Below are 20,297 nucleotides of genomic sequence, written 5' to 3' on the forward strand. Positions count from 1 at the left end.
CCATACTGTGGATGATAGGCCAGCCACTGACTCTCTATAATGTGAATGCTTCTTATCAAAGGGACGCAGTGCCAAGCAAACCCAGATGCTTACTGCTTTTCCCCGCGTGTGAAGTTCCGGGAAAGGACAGCCTCTCTGTGCTGACAGAAGGCAGAGCAGTAGGGGAGGGGGCTGCTCAGGGGAACCTGGCAGGGTAGGGGGTCATGCTTTGTTATCTTCCTGAGATCCACAAACACTGACAGAGCTCACCTCAAGGCCCGTGGGCTCACGCAGCCCAGGTGGGATGTAAGTCCCCACTCATGAGTCAGGAAGTGGCTCCTTTCCAGGCTTGCTTGACTTGTGGGTCAACAAAGAAAGGCAGCCATGGCTGGCGACCGGTGGAAATCTAGACCTGGGGTCACAGCTGGGAGTACTTGGGTTTGGTCAGCATCAGGAGGAGCTGGAGCTTGTTCTCCTTAGAACCTATGGAAGCCCTGGGGACTCCCGGGGACTCCCAGACACTCCCAGAGACTCCCAGAGACTTTCATAGGCTCCACTGCGCTTCAGGCCAACAGAGCTGGAAGGAGGCATTTATGCTGCTATGTTACCAGGTCTGTAACCAGCAGCACAGAGAACAGCCCAAGACACACCATTCATAGCTGACACGCCTCAGGCGTTCCCAGCCCTGCCTCCTGCAGACCAGGAGCCTTGTGCATGTCGCCCAGACATCGGCTTCCGTGCGAGACATATATCACCCTATAGGCTGACCTGCGGCACAGCCTGGACTAAGGATGTATTTTCTCCTACATCTCTCCTCTCTTGGACTAATTTACACTCTCCTAGCAAATCTGCTGGCCCTGAACCAGGAGATGGCATGTCTTTGACAGACAAAGACAATACAGAGAGAGAGCCTGATGAAGGACATGTCACAACTACCTGGTTCAGAGTTCTCCTGGGGCCCAGCCAGAAACCTGCCTCAACAGGACCTTCTTAGATGGCAGAAGGGCGGCAGGTGGGGACAGGGCTGGCCCTGATGCAGTCTTCATCCAATACGCGCGCACACACACACACACACATGCTCACACATGCACATATACACTCATACATACACGCGTACACACATAAACACACACATATATACACACTCACATACCCTCATACACACACATACAAACACACACATGCACATACACACCACACATGTACACACACACTCACATACACACAGAGCACATCCAGAAAAGTTTTACCTCCTATAGACTCTACCGTGGTTTCTTCCTCCGTTCCTTCTGTTCTAGAATCTTCCGTGGTGCTGCCTCCAGCCAGGGGCGGGGAAGTGACAGGGGGTGGCTGGGGGAGCCTGGGTGCTAGCGATATATCCTGCAAGAGGAGAACAGGAAACCTGGCTGTGTTATTCAGAAGCACAACTATCCCGTGCATGTATGAGCTGGCAGTTCCGTCTGGCTTTGGGGTTTACAGTTTATGAAATGGGTTGCTTGACAGGGTTTTGATGAGGAAAGCATCACTCTAGTTGAGATGAATCACCAGGACTTCTGGCAGAGCTATCTGCTGAAGGTTTTCATCAGCCTGGAGGCTGGGTCCTACACCTCAATAGTCCTTAATTCCTAAAACTTGACATCGTCAGAGAACCAGAGGACCAGGGACAAAGAGCCTTTCTGGGTCTAGTACAGATACTCCCTGTGGCTGGAGAACATCAGAGATGCCTAAAGTAGAGTCCTCGGGTATCACAGTAGGGTATACGGAGCAGGTGTGTTCTCAAGGAGGGTCATGACAGAGACTTCTCCCTGGGCCCCCCAAGCACTGGCCCAGCACTGACTTCTTATTGTTCTAATGGAGGCTGTTGGTCTACCCTGCAGATCCTCTGCCTTGTGCCAGTTTCAAACTCACCCAGGGGACCTGGTGGCACACAGCAGCATGACCTATATTCCTGATGACTTCTTATTGATAACAGAGAGGTCCAGGTAGATGGGCCCTGGGGAGTATCTTGGCTGGGGTAGTGTTGGGGCTTGAACAAGGACTCCTCCAGACACTCTTGATGCCACTGTCACACCACAGACATCACAGACCAGGGTGGGCATGGGACACCAGAGGTCTGCAGCTTTCACCCTTTGAAGGTATTGGCTAGGCCCTTCATGGAACCCCTCACACAGTCCCTGCCTGTGACTGCAGGGTCAGGCTCCTGGCTGGAGTGAGCAGGTTACAAGGCAGAATGATATGAGTGTCCAAGCTAGTTATTAGCTGGTCTACAGACAAGACGATACGGATGTGACATGGCACTCATAGGCACATCTGTGCTTCCAGCATCTGCCATGCCCAGGGCACCGTGTATAGAAGCAGAGTTTTGCAAATCTAATCCACATCTGTGAGGAGAAGAGTTTATGAGCATCAAGGGACACAGAATGTAGTCCCAGATTTCCAGATGACTATGTTCCTTATCCCTAAAATTTGCCTGTCTGCCCAGTCCACAAGTTAAGGGGGCCTCAGCACCTCTTCTAGCTGTGATGGCCATCCTTAGGCTACTTAGCATCCTGCAGTCTTCTTGGCCCTAACACCCAAGGTCCACCTTAAAGACAGGCTCTTCATACTAGATGCTTGGGGCCAAGAGGGGGTTCACTCAAACATCCTTTTCCTATCTAGAGTGCCTCTGTGTTCTTGGGACCCTGGACTGGAAAAAGCATGCAATGAAATTCCCTGCAATGTCACTTGTCTGGTCCTCATGTTAGACACAAACCAGTTATGGCCCCATACCAGCCAAGAGCATCAACAAAATGCTGGGTCGCCTCTGATGAGAAAGCTCTCTTTAGAGGAGAATTTCTGGCTCAGGACAAGAGGAAGCAGAACCAGAGGGGGGACACAAGATCAACCTCAGACTGGTGCCTCCCTGCATGACGCAGGACTGCTGGGATGTCATACACACTTACACACGCTAGGCACAGACCATAACACACTTACACACGCTAGGCACAGACCATATTTCCCCTCCTCTGTCTGAACCAAGGGATGGTCTCACCACCGACAGGCACTCACCTCCTCCCTGTGTGGCTTGCTGGTTTCTTCAAAGCCACTTCCAAAGTCTCCAGATGCCTGCAGGGTGAGAGAGGTGAGGAAGAAGTCAGGACCAAAGGTCCCATGACAGGATAGCAACTGGACAGCAAATAAGACTCCTCCTGGGTCGAAATCAGTCAGACTTGCTGCTCGGGCAAGCCCAGTTGTAGACCAGAAGGTTGGAGATCAGGCTTGTGCACTCTTGCTCTGTGACATGACTGCCCTGTCCTTGCCATCCCTAGGGGACAGGCAAGGGGGATAGAAAGTTGTCCTAAGCAACCCCAGTCCAGGCTGACACTGAAGAAGCATATGTGGAGCGTACGTACGTCACAATAATGTCCCCCACCTATCATCTGCCTGGACAGGCTGCTTTCACTCTCTCCCTTCCCTACAGCCTCCAGGAGCTCTGGGGAAACCAGGGGCCAGCCCTTCCTCTTGCCAAGATGGATAACTTAATATAAACTCAAAGGAGTAATACTACCTGGGCCCATAGAGCCCATAGTGACATCTCGATGTCAAGGTGGCCCAGGAAGGATGGACTTGCAGACACCCAGCACGGGCAGCATGTGTCATGCCCACTGGATGGCATGCTCATGAGTGAACGTTATCCATGCACTAGAGACTGGCACTAGACAGAAGCCAATCACATCTCTGATTTTTCTCCTGGAAAAGGTAATAGCTGTTGTAGAATATTATTTTAAGATGTGTGACATTTGTTTATACTGCAGAACGTTTGTCTAATGATGCAAAGATGTGTTACATTCTTTATATAGCATTTGTTTAACTCTGTGAAGCTGGGATTCTTCAGCTGTCTAAAACCCCTGATGGTCTAATAAAACGCTCAACGGTCAATAGTGAGGCAGGAGCAAAGATAGGCAGGGCTGGCAGGCAGAGAGGATAAATAGAAGGAGAAATTAGGGGGGACGAGAAGGAGGAGCAAGAGAACAAGGTGAGGACACTAGGGGGGCCAGTCACCCAGTCACCCAGCCACCCAGTCACCCAGTTAGCCACCCAGCCAGACACCCAGCCAGACACCCAGCCAGACACCCAGACACCCAGTCACCCAGTTAGCCACGCAGCCAGTCACCCAGCCACCCAGTCACCCAGTCACCCACCCAGACACCCAGCCAGCCAGTCACCCAGTTAACCATGGAGTAAGAGTGAAAGGAAAATTACAGAAGAAAAGGAAAAAGCCCAGAGGCAAAAGGTAGATGGGGTACTTTAAGAAAATCTGGCTAGAAATAAGTCAAGCTAAGGCCAGCCATTTATAAGCAATAATAAACCTCCATGTGTAATTTATTTGGGAGCTGGGTGGTGGGCCCCCAAAAGAGCCAAGAGGGTAAAAGACAAACAACATTTTGGCATTCCAACATAGAGCCAGGCTCTGCCCAAGAGGAACTGGTGACTGGGGTATTGTCATGTGCTATCTCCAGTGGGACATCCCCCCAATCCTGTCCTCTGGCAACAGTAGATTGTTTTCCTGATGATATTATACACATGCACACACAGAAAACAGGGACACACAGAGATACAGTGCATATAGATCACACATGAAAGATGCCCAGCACACCAAAAATAAACATAACCAGCAACACGCAGAGAGACACACAGACTATTCGGCTCACATACCACACATATAATAGCTGCACTGTGCAGAGAGACAACACACAATATAAAGATAACAGCAGACAAAAAACAACAACAAAGGTACATACACAGCAAGCAGAAAAAAAAATACAAAGACCAGACGTACCATACAAAAGACACACACAGGACATCAAGAGCTACACACAACCACACAACAGACAGACATACCCTCCCATAAACACACATCACACATAGCATCTAAACGTACACACAACCAAGCACGTATGCACTTTCCACAGTGTGACCTGTCCATCACACCGTGTCGCTGTGGCTTGGTCTCTGACATTTACATTTGCCAGGTTGTCCGAAATGGAAAGTTAAGGTGAGGAATGGTGTCTGAACAACACATAGGTTCCTGGTACCCTACTGGCATCTTTGGGCTTTTCCCAGGGTATCACTTTGGGACCCTTGCTCACAGGGGGAAGATACCCTCCCCCCCAAGACACTCACCCTGTCTTCATCATCATCCTCTTCATCCAAGCAGTGCACAGGGCTCACCCGGGGGTTCTGTCGTATCTTCAGCTCTGAGATCTTCCCCTGGAGGGAGGCGGAAGGTCATTAGTTTGAAAATGAAATGTTGCTCAATGGCTCAGGTGTTGGGCCCCTCAGTTGCCAGCTGGTGGCACTGTTTGGGAAGGTGGTGGAATCTTAAGGAGGTGGAGGATCACAGAATTGGGTTACTGGGAGACAGACTTGACACTTTCCAGCCGTACTCTGCTTCCTGGCTGCAATGTGACCAGCTGCCTCGGTCTTGCTCTCCCTCACGGTCACAGACACCTCTCAAACTGCAAAGCCAAAATAAATACTTGCCTTCTTTTCTTAAGTGGTTCCTGGTCAGATATTCGGTTACAAAAACAGGGAGAGAGAGTAAGACCCTGGGGCCCTGGAGGCAGGTGCTCGGGCAGAGCCTCTGACTCGTGCTGGCCCCCAGCCTCGTCTGATGCTACCAGGGAAGCTCCCTTTTGTCAGGAAGACTAAGGAGCAGATTCATTCAACAGCTTTCAAGTTGCGGCAGTTTCTGGGCCAAGACAAGGGAGGCCGTGAGGATCAGATGCACCCAACATTGAACATAGCTGCATCTCACACTTCCTGCCCTAGATCGCTGGCTCTTACGCAGGCTCCGGGGTGTCTGTCTGAGTGAGCTCACACGCACTTTCCCCCGTGTTTATGTTCTTACTTTGATTGTACTCCATTACGCTAATTTCAGTTTACTAAATAGAGACAGCACTTCCTCATTTCCAAAGAGATTTTCTAGACTCCCGTCACAGCCAGAACTGAGTGGATGGGGGCGGGCAGACTTCCATGTGGCCTGATGGGGAGAGCCTCCCTCTGGCTGTTCAGTCAGCTTGCGTGAACAATACATATCAACGCTAAGGGAAGGCTGTGACTGTCCTAACAAAACTTGACATGGAAACACTGAAATCTGGATTCCACACCCAGTTTCACACATCACAATATAACTTGATTCTTCCAGCCACTTGAAATGTAGCCATCACCCTAGCTTGGGAGCCTTGCGGGAGTCAGCGATGGCTGGCCCATGCTGCAAGAAACAGGGCTTGACCTCGCAGGACCAACATTGTGACAGGGGGGACCATGCCCTTTATCCCATGTGCTATGGTGGTCTGAGATTTGGGAGGCCTCTAGGTCAGGGGAAAAACAGAACTGACATCTGTACCCCCTAAAAAGATCAGAGGAGCAGCATTGGACCAGCAGGTGAAGAATGATCTGCCTGTATTTGGGTCCAAGGGGATTCTGGAAGTTCTACCAAACTAGTAACATCAGGACAACATATAAGTAAGTACACACAGTTGTGTGAGAAGGAGCATATGACTGTGTGTGTGTGTGTGTGTGTGTGTGTGTGTGTGTGTGTGTGTGTGTGTGTATGTGTGTGTGTGTAAGGGCAGATATCACCCATGCTCAGGAGCCCTGCACCAGTCAGTCACAGTCACATTCACTGGAAGGGAGATGCACACTTCCTGTCAGCCAGCTTTTGGGGTCAACACAGCATCTGGGGACAGAATGAACATCTTCAGAAGCCTGCTCAGAGCTGCAGCCGGTGCCTTGGTGACAGTGGAGAGCTCCCAGGGTCAGGAGGAATTGGGCTTAAACACTAGAAAACTGCTTCCTAAGGGCAGAGCTGGCCAGGGGCGTTTCGTGTGGTCTCAGCAACAGACACAGCGTTCCACACAGACGGGCTCACTGTTGTGGACGGGCCACACTCTCTGCGTCTGGAAAAGGCCTCCAGAGGGCAGAAAAGACTTGTGTCTGCACTGAGTTCAGCTCTGTATCCTGCCCTTGTGACTCCTCCACCCCCGCCTGGAGTTCTCCCAATGGCTAATGGGGACGATGTCAGTTGTACAAAAACCGTAAGACCCACTGCAAATATTGAATGGACTTGGACCCAGAAGTTATGCAATCTGGACCTTGGGAAATGGGGGACTGTGAACATTTAGAGACGAGTGCCACGTGAAACTCTTCCTGCCACGACGATCGGCAGTGCTTTAGCCATAGGGAAGTCACTCAAAACAGATCCCCGTCAGCAGGGGGCACAGCACCGTCTTGGTTCACCTGGGCCTGCCATGGCAGAAGCAGTGTCCCAGCTAGCAGAGGGCAGAGGCTGAAGCCATGAAGTGGGGCCACCTGCTAGTGTGGTCTCATGGGCTGCATCCTCGTTTCTCCATGGCCTTCAGGGTGGCCTCTTTGCCCCACCCTTTTCCCCTCAGCCCATCTTCCCCTCCCTCCCTCCCTTTCTGACCTCCCATGGCCAGTTCCTGCTGCGGTGTGACCCAGCGTGCTGCCTGCTCTGCTTGCTAATGCCTGACATCCATCCCTGCTGCCCTCACACTCATTGCCCCACACGGCTTCACAGGCCTCTGGCTTCAGGTCTCCGCTCCCGTGACCAGATCCTGACAGGCCACGTCATCACAGCCAGCCTCCTTTGGTCTCTTACAATGCCCAGGAAGAAAATGGCGTACAAGCTGTGGCACTGTACCCACCACAGGCTACTTCAGATGCAAGAGGGGTCCGTGGAGCTTTATTTACCAGAAGACTGAGCAGGAGCCAGTGGGACAGACTGCTGAGAAGCTCGGGGAGAGACAGACAGAGTGGACCCATGAGGGCCCTGTCCTCACTCAGGAGCGGAACTGCTGGGGTCAGATTCTGCCCTCTGCTGCCTGCTCCAGCTCCCATACAGGAAGGCCTGTTCTGACATCACGCACTTGAGGGCTGGGGCCACCTCTCCGCACCAGCACACGCATCCATTACTCTGATGATGGAGCCACAGCTGCACCCTGAGGAAAATTCATTGCCTCAAGTCTAGATGAAGGAAATGAAAATTGACCTTGAGATGCCCAGCTGAATGAGAATACTAGGAAAGCTGTGCTTTGTGGGGTCTCTCCTGGGGTCAAAGGCACCAGGGGTTGCTGGAGGTGAAAGAGAAACACAAAAGGAACCTTAAGCCAAGGTGTGGACCTCATAAAGACAACACAGGGCTGGGCTGGGCTCCATGGGAAATACTGGCCCAGCATGTGGGAAGTCCTGAGTTTAGTCCTCCCTAGCACCCACACTAGGAAAGAAAGACAAAAGAAAGTCAAGAGAATAAGAAGAAGTAGAGGCACCTCTGACAGGCAAAAATAGTCGAGAAGAATTATAACTACAAGTCACACAACATAACCAACAGAACACCTGCAATGAACACAGCCGGAAGCCACGCTTTGAGGGAACTGGTAACCAGAATGACGCTCACGACCAAACTCAAACGGACAGACAGGAAAACAACGACATCAAACTGTGAGGACCACCACCCAGCAAGGACCAGGTCTAGGTAGCTGTAGGCACAGCCCGGCTCTCCCTGGCAGTGTGTGGATGCAGGTAGGGCAGAGATGACTCAGAGGAAGCCTAGCTCCCCATCCCACTGGATTCCCTCCCAGAGCACTAGCTCTTCAGTTCCCTGGCTCCCTGACTCCCAGAGCTCTGGGCTAGCTTTGGTCATGTCATGAGTCACATGATGCAGTGACTCCTCCCCCGAAGGCCACAGCACCAAGTCTGCAAACCCAACTATCTCCTTTTCTGCCACCAGCACCAGCAGCACATCTCCCCCGCTCCAGCCGGCATCCTTTAAACGGAAAGGATCCTGAGACCTAGCGTACAGCAGCAAGCAGGGTCAGACTGCTGAGGTCAGCGGGGGAGGCGTCTATGGTCTGCAATGACCAGCACAGTTCCCTGAATGCTCTCTGATTCTCTCCTTCAAACAACAAAGAGTTTTCATATCCAAGGTTGTGGGTTTTTCTCTCCAGACCCAAAATTAACCAAACAAACTCCTTAAACGCCCCAATGGTGTTTTTTTAAGTGAACAGACAAATGGCAGGCTGGGAATAAGATGTGTGTATACACAGCCAGAGCTAAGTTTCTTTCAGATATGGAGAGCTGGATAAATCAATTAGGAATGGCTGAATTCTCCCACCAAAATCCAAAGGGCGGGGGGAGAAGCTCACGTTCACAAACACACCGAGAAATGAAAATGAAAACGATACAGCGTGTCTACATATCCAACTGGCAAACCTTTTTCACACAGCCCGGCAAGACCCAGGCAGTGATGAGGCCACCTCTCTCAGGGTGGCTGTGCCCCTCCATCAGCACCACCGAGTCTCACGTACCCTACTTCTCACCAGCTCTGCTGGGGAAGTCGGAGACGGACAGAACCTCTGAGGTCTGCCATCCCCTTGGGAAATGGTGGCGACAGCACAGCACAAATGTCCCACTCTGGAAACACTGATGCTCAGCTTTCTGGGAATCGCGTTTGAAGAGCAGAAGGAAAACACACAGGGGCCCAGTTTGGTGCCAAAGTCCCGGTAGCTCTTGAACTCCGTGGGTTAAAAGTTCCTGCCAGAGGCAGAAGGTCAGCTTTCAGAGCTGTGGACACAGGACTTAGAACAACTTACAACAGCAGGCCCTTGTCTGGGTCATAATTGACTGTCTGTCCCTGGGGACATGTCCTTCCTTGCACACACAGGGGCCCCCTGTCTGGGTTGGGCAGGGGCGTCCAGCTGCTGATGGCTGGAGTACTGGATTCATGAGTCAGTGCCAGCTGAGGGTCCCCACGCACTGGTTCTCAAGAGGCTGGGCTCCCAGCTGGGATCTCAGGAAGAGTGCCCTCCTACGAGAAACATAGGAACCAGAAGGGACAAACGCAGGGACATGGGAAAGAGTCACAGGCCCTCTCGCTGTCACCCAGTGGGCCCAGAGCGAGTCACAGTCTTCATTAAAATAATAAACATCCCAGAGCAGCTGACCTAAGCAGGTCTGTTGTGTGACGTCCCAGTCCCCATTCCCAGCAGGGTATTCCCTCGACTGTGCAGATAAAGGAAGACCCTCTGGGTGACTGCCTTTAATGAGTCATTTTGGTCATTAGTTTTGAGAGAGGGTCTCAAATGAGCCTGGAACTCCAGAATATTCTCCTTCTGGCTCCCTGATAGGTTAGGTGTATGGCCCCAAGACTGTCTCTTCCACAAGATGCCTGAGCACTTGTTTTCCAGGTGAAGTAGCTGAGCCCCGACTAAGCCCTACACTCTCCTAGACTAAGCTTGCTGTCTCCAGCTCACCCCAGGCCCTGGCTCATATCTGGCTCATACTCAGGATGGGAGCCGGAGAAGAAACGGCCTCCAGCAGCCATTTTGTGGGTCCTGGGGTCTCAAAGAACTCAGAAAATCCCAGTGGGGCATCCAGGGTATCTAACAAAGAACAAAAGTTGGAACAGAAGCTACTGCAGCCACAAGTGTGGGCGCCCAGGCTGCAGCATCAACTGGAGGAACTTGCTTTCCCTGGTCCCTCGGCCCCCTCCTCCCCTGGCTCAGAACACAGCAGGGCAGCATAGGTTACCTGGAACTTGTCAGGGTCAGCTGCTCCAGCCTGTCCCACGAAGAGGCCAGAGTCGTGCTCCAGTTCCAGGCCTTGCGGGGAACGAGCAAATGGCACCTTCTGGAACTCTTCGCAGTCTATGTAGAGAGCCACAGAGCGGCCATCCACGCTGAGCGCGAAGTGTGTCCACTGGCCAACAAACGCAGGCAGGTGGAAGCTGGCGCCTGTGCGGGTCTGGCTGGCACCGTGTTCCGTGTAGAGCAGTGAGATGTTCTGGTAGCCATCTTGCACCCCTGAGAGCTTCACGCCCAGCGAGACCACTGTCTGCGCAGCGTCTGTGATGGCAAACAGCACCCCTGCGGCCTTTGTGGCCGGCTGAATATGAAACAGGATTGAAAAGTCACGGAAGAAGAGTCTAGGGAAGTGGTGCTGGGCCACCTGGCCACCACTGGAGTCTGGTCCAAAGACGTAGGCTGGCCCGACGTCGGGGTCTTCGATCTGTTGGATCTGCGGGGGCAGAGGGTCCCCAAGGAGCTGTGGCAGCCCCACCTCCTCAGCGATGTTCTCTGCAAAGAGAAAGACATCCAGTGAGTTGGCTGCACGGGAACAGACTCAGTCACAGTGGCACCCTAGGAGACACAGACCACGAAACCACCCTTTATCCAGATCTGCGTGGCCGTCTCTTTGGGTCTCTCCCTGTTTTCATAGACTTCCAGGCCAAAGCAAATATCCCAAGAAGGAAGTGAGGGGATGGGGCATGGAGTCCCCCATTCTGACTCTATAGGAGGACAGACACAGAGTAAGACCTCTCTACGGCAAAGAGAGAGGAGGCAACACAAGGTAACTCCTGTCTGAAGATCCACCTGGTCTGGGAGTCAGCTAGAGACAAATCAAACCTGGGAGACTCAAATGGCCAGGCTCCAAAGTCAGCTTTCCCTGGCTTCCTCTAGTCATTATGGTTTCTAGGTTAGCATCAAATTCTCACTCTGGTTCCCCACACGCCTGTTCCTCAGGAGCTCTTCCGTGGCCATTTCTGCTCCCTGAAGCTTAAGACCACACTACGGTGCAGAAGGCTGTCTGACAGCTGGCAGTGCCAGCCCAGTACAGACTCTCCCGGATTTACAACTCTTCTAAAGTGCCCCGGGGTGGCCAGTGACCCATTTCACTTACAGACTTCACTCCTGGCACCATTTTGAGTTGGGCACAGATGTATGAGCCCTTCTCGTCTTTAGGCCAGACCACCAGGGCCACTCAACACAATCAAGCAGTCCAGCATTACAAAGCCTGGGAAGAGGCGATTGGGCGAGGAGAAGGTTCACGGTCAAGAGCTCTCCTAGGAAGGAAAGGCTGGAGGCAGGCGTGCTTGGTAGTAAGTGAGCGTGGAAGGATAGCATGCCTCAGGTCAGGCTGTGGGGCTACAGAGTAAGAGATGGGAAATACTGAACCCCCAACTTCACAGGACAAATGGAGTCACCAAGCCCCTCAAAACCAGAAGACAAGAGTTGCCATAGAGCGCATCCCTTAGGGGACAAAGAACAGCTTTGTGTGCCGAGGGGGCATCCTGAACTGCTGCAAGGGTGGCCGCAAGTCACATGCTCATCCTGTCACATGCTCTTAAGCCCTGAGTGCTGACCAGACATGGTGCTGGCCAGGAGCAGAGGGGACACAGCTTGGTGGGGGCACGATTTGCAAGAGCTGAGTGTCTGCAGCCTTCAAGATGAGAACAGAGAAAGGTGGTGGGCTAGCCTTGGGAGCTCAGTGATCTGTCACAATCATAGCTGCTACAGTGTTTCCTTCTCACCAGAAATGCTGGGACCCGGAGATCACACTTGAAATTCTGTAGCCAAGTCATGCGCTGGAGATGAGGCCATTCTGCCCCTCCTTCTAGGACAGCAAAAATCCCTGGCAACCCACTAGCCCAGCACACAGGACTCTACAGCTGCTGGCTTTCTGGGCTGGAAGGCACCAGTGTGTGCCAGGATGACCCCTGGGTCCTTAGAGACCTACAACCAGCTCTTCCCAAGCCCTTCCCTTTCCTTTCTATGAAATTCTTTTCGACTCTGCTGGGAGTAGATGCCAAATGCCAGGGCAGTAAGATCACTGGCTCTGCTCCCTGGTTACAGGATCGTGGTGGGGGAAGGGCCTGGCTGCCTAGGCCAGGAAGCTCGATTGTGGTTAAGGAGCAAGGCCTGTGCCATGCTCTGAGGGCTCAGAGGCCTTCTGGAGGACGGTGGTCCCTTTGCAAGCTGAGACTCATCCAGCACCCGTTTGACCTCAGATACAGGAATGGGGGTGCTACCTGGTTAAGTCCATCTGAAGTAAGCAGATACAGTTCTGAAAGGGCGGTATTTAAACAGGTACACCCTTGAGCTACATGTGAAACCAATTACAGCCAGCATCCCTGTAGCACAAATAATAAAAACCCAGAGACAGATATTGGGGTTCAAGTTGAAGATCAGAAAAGCAAAGCGGCCAGCCACTGGCTCTTACCTCCACTTCAGACCGAAATGAGCGATCCTGCCTCCACAAATCCTCAGATTGAGACTGAGCATGAGACCTGTCTCCTGCCATCTTATATTCTGCTCTAGCACTAGGATTAAAGGTGTGCACCACCACTGTCCGGCCTCTATGGCTAACTAGTGTGGCTGCTGGGGTTAAAGGTGTGTGCCACCACTGTCTGGCCTGTATAGCTGACTAGTGTGGCTGTTTTGCATGCTGATCTTCAGGCAAGCTTTCTTTCTTTCTTTCTTTCTTTCTTTCTTTCTTTCTTTCTTTATTTATTTATGTTTTAATTTGTTTATTTTTTTGCTAGTGAATATTTTTTGGAAGCAGAGATTCTTAGAAATATTGGTTTCATGGGGATTTTGGGCATGTGATGAAATTCACACTCTTGTCTATGTACAAAGGAAATTTATGCTTAAATACAATGCTCAAAATAGAAGAAAAATAAGTTTGTTTATACATACACACATACTTTTCCAACTCACTTTGTAAGAACAATTGTTTCCTAATTACTATTTCAATTTTTGAGGTAGCAGTGAACATAAATATCCTTTGAACTATTTATAAAACATTCATAACATATTAAAACACAAATAATGTACCACTATACATCCCCCCACAAGAACAGTCAAGACCTGGCTCTCGAGGGACCAGTAGGGAGAATATCTGGTACTCCCACCTGACTGGACCAGGCTCCTGGTGGTACAGGAGCTCCTGCCAGCCTCCCTCCCGGGACAACAGCCAGTCCATTTCCCAGTGCGACTTTCCAGACCCTTGACTTCACGGCATCTTCACTGCCAACCTCAGCAGCAGGGCCTGGTTCTAGAACATGAGGGCAGACGGCATAGCCCTTTGGCAAGAGGGCTCAGTTAGGCAAACATCATGAGAAAAAGACCCTTCATAGGGACCGTGGCAGACTGGATCATCAGCACCAGGACAAGAGTGTATCTCTAAGCAGGTGACACTCCCTCCCTCATCAAGGATCCTGGCCAATCCAGTCTGCCCGCCCTGGAGAACGGCCTCCAGCTAAGCCAGTAGCCCATGGGCTGCTCAGGGGTCCTTGGCTCCTCCAATTCAATGGAGTAGACCTGTCTCTCTATATGTGCCGGGCTTCTGAAAGCCAGGGCCCCCCAGCTCGCCAACTGGCTCTCCCAGGGATGCAGCCTGGGTACAAACTGCGCATCCACCCCTGGGCTGGTCATTCACTTCCTCGCATATGCTCTGGGGCTGCTGTGTATAGGACTCAGGCTATGGCAGCCTGTCCCTAGTCTCTCTGGGCTCCCAACCATGTAAAACCCAGACTGCGACAGTCCTGCCCCAAATCACCTAGGCCTGGGTCCCGGCTGAGCATCCTGTGCTCCTAGAGTCCAGGGACAAACATTTTCCTTGAGTCAGAGGGAATCGTGGCAGTCCTTCCCTGCTTCTAAATTCTGTGGTCTATTCGGACACAAACATACAGTTGCTGTGTGGAGACATGGGATGGACGGTAACATCTGTGCTGGACCCAGCCTGGGTACCCAATGGTCACCTAGTACACAGTGGCAGAATCCAGGGGTACAAGTCCAGCAAGTAGCCCAGTGATGTGGGATGCCCCTCTGTATGCTGTAAATGCTTTATCACTATTGGTTAATAAAGAAGCTGATTGGGCCTATGGCAGGGCAGAATAGAGCCAGGAGGGAAATCCCAAAGAGAGGGGGGGAGAAAGAAGGTAGAGTCTGAGAGATGCGAGCAGCGGCCGGGGGAAACAAGACGTGAGGTAACAAGCCATGAGCATTGTAGTAAAGTATACAATAATAGAAATGGGTTAATTGAAGTTGTAAGAGCTAGTTAATAATAAACCTGAGCTAATAGGCCAAACAGTTTGTAATTAATATTAAGCCTCAGAGTGGTTATTCAAAAACCAGTGGGTGGGAGAGAAACCTCCAGAAACATTCCAGCATGCGACCGTCTACACTGCTGTGGGGAAAGGCTCAATTTGAACTACGCAGCCAGCATGGAGAGTTTTATTACATCCACCCAGGCCACTGAGCTGTAGGCGATGAGCTGCACTAGATTCATTGTGGAATGAGGCCTTAGGGGCTAGTTTTGTGAAGCCTTGAATGGAGCCGTTTGAAGAGATATTCAGAGTCCTTGTGGAATTGAGAAACTATAACCAAGCCAGAGCAGGGAAAAGGCAAAAGCTGGGGGGGGAGGGGGGAGGAAATACCATGATCAATAAAAAGCACAAATGAGAGGGTGGTTTGGGTTCAGGTGGGCCAGCAACCTGAATATACTGTAAATTCTCAGGAGGAAGACAGACGTGAGTTAGGCCGAAAGTGTCCAGGTAAACACAGACAATGGCACAGCGAAGAAGAAACATCTGGCAAAAATTGCACAGGAGGCCTGAGGGGAAAGAAGCAGACAACAGGGACAAGGCAAGCTTTACAAGCACACCGCCTAGAAGAGGGTCAGGTTGAAGCCGACCTTTGACCTTTGTCTGGGAACTGCCCACGTGGGGACACATGAATCTGTACAACGCAACTCATGACTGTTAACTCCAGTTCCAGAGGATCCTGAGCCCTTTTCTGGCCTCTGCAGGCACCAGGTATATAAATAGTACACATATGTACCAAAACACACACATAAAATAAAAACAAATTAATTATTTTTTTTTAAATCGCCTAAACAGAGAGTAGAGCAGGAAATGAGGAACAGAAGTGTTAGCACAAAGCAGCATTATCAACAGCAGTGAAGTCCTCAAGAGCAGCAATTACAATAAATGTAAACAGATTGAGTGTCAATCTAAAGAGGAGAGATTTGGGCCAGTGGAATTGCTCTGCAAGTAAACGTGTCTGCTATTGATCCCAGGAACCCACACGGTGGAAAGAACTGGCAGTTAAAAGTTGTCCTCCAATTTCTACATGTCAGCCATGTTACAGGTATGTATTTTATATACACACACAATTATTTAAATAAATATAAATAGATAGGTGTAATTTTGAAAATTTAAAGCTAGAGCCTGGCCAAGTAATTAAAAAAACACAGTCATACGCTGTCTGCATAAAACATTTTCGATCCAAACAGATTGAAAGCGAAAGGACCACCTGTGCGGAAAGAATACAAGGTAGTAACTATGACATCAGACAGAATAGAATTTAAACCAATGTGTTACAAAAGGGAAGGAACCAATACAGGAGGGTGCTATGACGTAATAGACCACTAACATACATGAAGCGGACAGCTCTACAATGGTGGAGACTGACACCCCCTCTCACTAAAGGGCAGAACAACCAGATAAGGAAGATAAGGAAGAACTCCTTGTCTCTGTGGGCGTGCACAGGGCACCGCCAGCCACAGTGGCACCTAGGCTCCTCTCCGGTGCAGATGCAACATGTCCAAGACAGACACATGTCAGGCCACTAAAAGCCTCAACATATATAACATATACTCTCCAACCACTTTGAGATCAAGTTAGACATTAAAAACAAATAAAGCTGGAATACTTACGAATTTGTGAAGTTAGACTTCACACCCTTAAACAGCCATTTTAGGGTACAAGAATCGAGAAAGACACGAAAAAAATATGTAGAAACGATAAAAATCAGAATGCTGTACACACACACACACATACCAACAAACAACAACAACAACAACAAAACCCAAAAATCCTGGTGGGGCAATTTAAAAAAAAAAATCATTGAAAGGGGAAATATGTGGTTACAAACATTTTATTAACAGTGGTCACAGATGAACAACCCACTGTGCATACAGAATTAGGAAAAAGTAAAAAAGGAAAAACCAAAACAACAACAACAAACCTATACCAGAGCAAACAGAAGGGGAAAAATAAGGGAGAGCAAAACAAAGCAAAGAACGGGAACACATCTGAGGGAAACCAATGGAACCAAAGCCAGCTCTTTGGAAAGATCAACAAAACCCATGGACCTTGTGAAGCACACCCAGAGAAGAAAGTGACTCGTGGCAAAGGTCAGGAGAGTGGGGCCATCACTAACTGTGGGTGGAACGGGCTGTGAGAGACCATGGCAAAACCAAAACGAAGGGGGCAAATTCCTAGACATACAAAAGCTACCAGACTGAGCCATGAGGAAACTCGATGTTTGGACAGACCCACAGCTAGGCAGGAGACAGGAAGAATGATTTTTAAAAATCTCCAACAAAAGCCCTGCCTGGGCCCAAGGGTGTTGCTTTTGAGAAGTCTGTAAAACATTCAAAGAAATAACATCAATTCTTCTAAACTTATCCCAAAATACTGATGAGAGAAAACTTTCTGTCTCATTCTAGGAGATGGGTATTACCCCAATTCCATAGCCAGGCAAAGATGCTAAGAACAAGAAAAAAATCTACAGGCCAGTAATCCCAATGAAGAGTGTCTCAAAAATTCTCAACAAAATTACCACCATGTTTTTCGGTATGTTGAAAGACCCGTGCATGCCGGTTAAGTGCGTGTATTCCTGGGATGTGGGGGTAGTCTGCACATAAAATCCATCAGTGCAATCATGCTGCATGCGGATGCAGGACAAGCACTGGGCAAGCTGCAGCACAGTTCCCCAATGAAAACGCTAGAGACCACTGTATCAGATGAGCCACATGTGAAAAGCCCACAACAAGCATCACGTGTAGACTGGGTGATGTAGCTAAGTTGGTAGAGCACTTGCCTAGAATGCATGGGGCCTTGGGTTCAATTCCCAAGTGGACATGGTAGTACATCCCTAAAATTGCAGAATTCCTCAGGTGAGCACTGGAGAACAGAAACTCAAAGTCATCCTTGGCTACGTGGTAAATTTGAGGCCAGCCTGAGCTACATGAGTCCCCGACTCAAAAAGATAGAAACCTTGTCTATAGGAAGCAGGAGCAAGGCAAGCTATCTTCTTAGCCGTTGTTCAAGCTTTGTGCATGGTGTGATGTGTGTGTATGTGGTGCGTGTGTGTGTGAGAAAGAGGGAGAAGAGGAGGAGGAGGAAGAGGAGGAGGAGGAAGAGGAGGAGGAGGAACAACAAAGGCGGGACAGGTTGGAAAGGAAGAAGTTGTCACTAAAACCTTGAATATCAAGCACCCAAAGACTTTCTACAAGCTTCTTAGGACTATAAGCAGTCTGTGCAGAAATGAAACCACTCTAAAGAGACCCTTGTGTTTCTCAATATGTCAGACTGTTGAAACAAAGGGTCCCAAAGAAATGGGAATTTTCCTCCAGGAATTCCACACCGGGAGAAGGAGAGGCACCTGCCAAAGGGGGAATTTGTCTCCTGGAAAGAGATTTTACAAGGTCCTCACGTCTTGTCAGACCACCTTCCAGGATGAGATAGAAGCCTAGCATCCATCCCAGAGGGACCAGTGATTGAAAGGACCACATCTTGACTGGGGCTGCTTAGATGTGTACTTCCTTGGCTCTCTGTTAAACTTTGATTTCGCATCAGGACCTGAAGACAGACTTATGAGGTCGGCTGGATCTCCTCCTCCTCCTTCTTCCCAATGTGGCCGCTGAATAAATCTCCTTTTTATGCTTTCCATTTTTAATTTGGCTCTTTTAATTGCTTTTTGAGGATGGGTGACCAGACCTGAATTGGGGCACAGGTTGTGACTTCCAACTTTGATAACAGAACAAAGGGACGAGTAGGACACCCCTGCTAACAGAGAAATCACTGTGTTCATCCACAGCAACAAGCCGTCTGAAAATTCCACAACATAGTAACACCGAACAGAATAAAATGCTTGGGACCTCACTTAGCCAAGAAGGGGAAAGTCTTGTGCAGTGAAAACCACAAAAGATTGCCGAAAGACATTAAAGGCAGATAAATGAAACACCGCCCCCGCTCACGGTTCTGCCGAAGCAAACCAAGACTAAGCAACTCATACATAACAGAAACAAATTCCTCAAGGCAATGGGCACCAGGCCAAGGCATTTTAAGACCTAGCCTGTGTTTCCAAGATGGCTCCACCTCATTGTGTCCTCAGGAGGGGACAAAAGGCTGTGTCCTTGCACACACAAAGTAAAGAACAGAGGGTAGGTAGTACACACACACCCTCCTTTCACGGGGGTGTTAAGCTCATTTAGGAGCCCAGAGCCCACAGTCACCTCTCCATGGCCACACCCCTCAGCAGCATCAGATTCTGGAGAGACACATTCAAACTGCAGCCGGTGTAAAAGCCATCTGAGGTGACCTATATATTCTAAGCAATCCTTATCAAAATCCCAGTGATAGTTTTGGTTTTTGGCACCATTGGGGACTGAACCCAGGATGTTGCCCAGGTGGGGAAATGCTCTACCACAAAACTATAGCCTCAGGCTTCCCAATGATAGCTTTTACAAAACATGAAAAACCCATTTTGAAACTCAAAACTGAAAAACCCAAATCTCAAGGACAGAGGAAGGGGGGCTCGCTTGTTCATCCCGCCTGCCTGGCTAGCTTAGACCTGAAATAATTACATAGAAACTGTCTAAATTAAATTATTGCTTGGCCATAAACTCTAGTTTCTTATTGGCTAACTCTTCCATCTTAATTTAACCCCTTTTCCATTAATCTGTGCATCACCATGAGGTCGTGGCCTACGTTTCAGCATGTCTATCTCTGGTGGCGGCCCCATGGCATCCCTCTGACTCTGCCTTCTTCCTCCTAAGTTCTGCCCTGCTATAGGTCCAAAGCAGTTTATTTATTCATTAGCCAATAAAATCAACACATATACAGAAGGACCTCCCACACCAACGCACTCTTGACAAGAGTAAAGTTGGTGGACTCACAATCTCTGGATTTAAAACTTCCTCCAAACCACAGTCACCAACACTGTCTCTCCGGCATAAGACAGATATGTGAACCCAGTGTAGTGTTGCATATCTGTAATATCCTGGAACCATCACCAGAAAGGCCCAAGCAGGGTCTCCTAAGCTATACTAGACTCTTTCTCAAGAAAAAAGACAGACAAACCCACAGCCCAATGAGATAGTATCAGCACCCAGAAATCACAAATACGACCAGATGATTATTTGCTCCAAAGCTATAGGCTTTAATGTTGGCAGGTCCTCCTCACACTATGACAGTTTAAGCATACATTCACACACACACACACACACACACACACACACACACACGCACGCGCACACACACATGTACACAACACACAGTTGGTTTTCAAATGGATGGAAAGCTATTCTCAATCCCAAAGCCCATACCTTTTCTACCATCAGGGCTGCACCCACCTTGCCATTGCCCACAGCATCCTGGCTGTATAGCATCCTGGCTGTATAGCATCCTC

General features: G+C 49.8%; 1 protein-coding gene across 5 annotated transcripts in view; it reads right to left on the reverse strand.

Moving 5' to 3' along the window:
* Col18a1 (collagen type XVIII alpha 1 chain) overlaps positions 1-20,297 on the reverse strand; it is a 109,538-nt gene that overhangs the window by 30,217 nt on the left and 59,024 nt on the right. For all 5 annotated transcript variants that reach the window (XM_013351205.1, XM_026785520.1, XM_026785519.1 and 2 more), the window contains 4 exons: positions 10,570-11,114; positions 5,143-5,229; positions 3,028-3,084; positions 1,230-1,359 (listed from right to left, as the gene is read on the reverse strand). In XM_013351205.1, coding sequence (XP_013206659.1) covers positions 1,230-1,359; positions 3,028-3,084; positions 5,143-5,229; positions 10,570-11,114 — 819 coding nt within the window. The remainder of the gene's footprint in view (positions 1-1,229; positions 1,360-3,027; positions 3,085-5,142; positions 5,230-10,569; positions 11,115-20,297) is intronic.

This window comes from Microtus ochrogaster, linkage group LG2 (assembly GCF_000317375.1).
Source record: "Microtus ochrogaster isolate Prairie Vole_2 linkage group LG2, MicOch1.0, whole genome shotgun sequence".
Classification (NCBI taxonomy): domain Eukaryota; kingdom Metazoa; phylum Chordata; class Mammalia; order Rodentia; family Cricetidae; genus Microtus; species Microtus ochrogaster.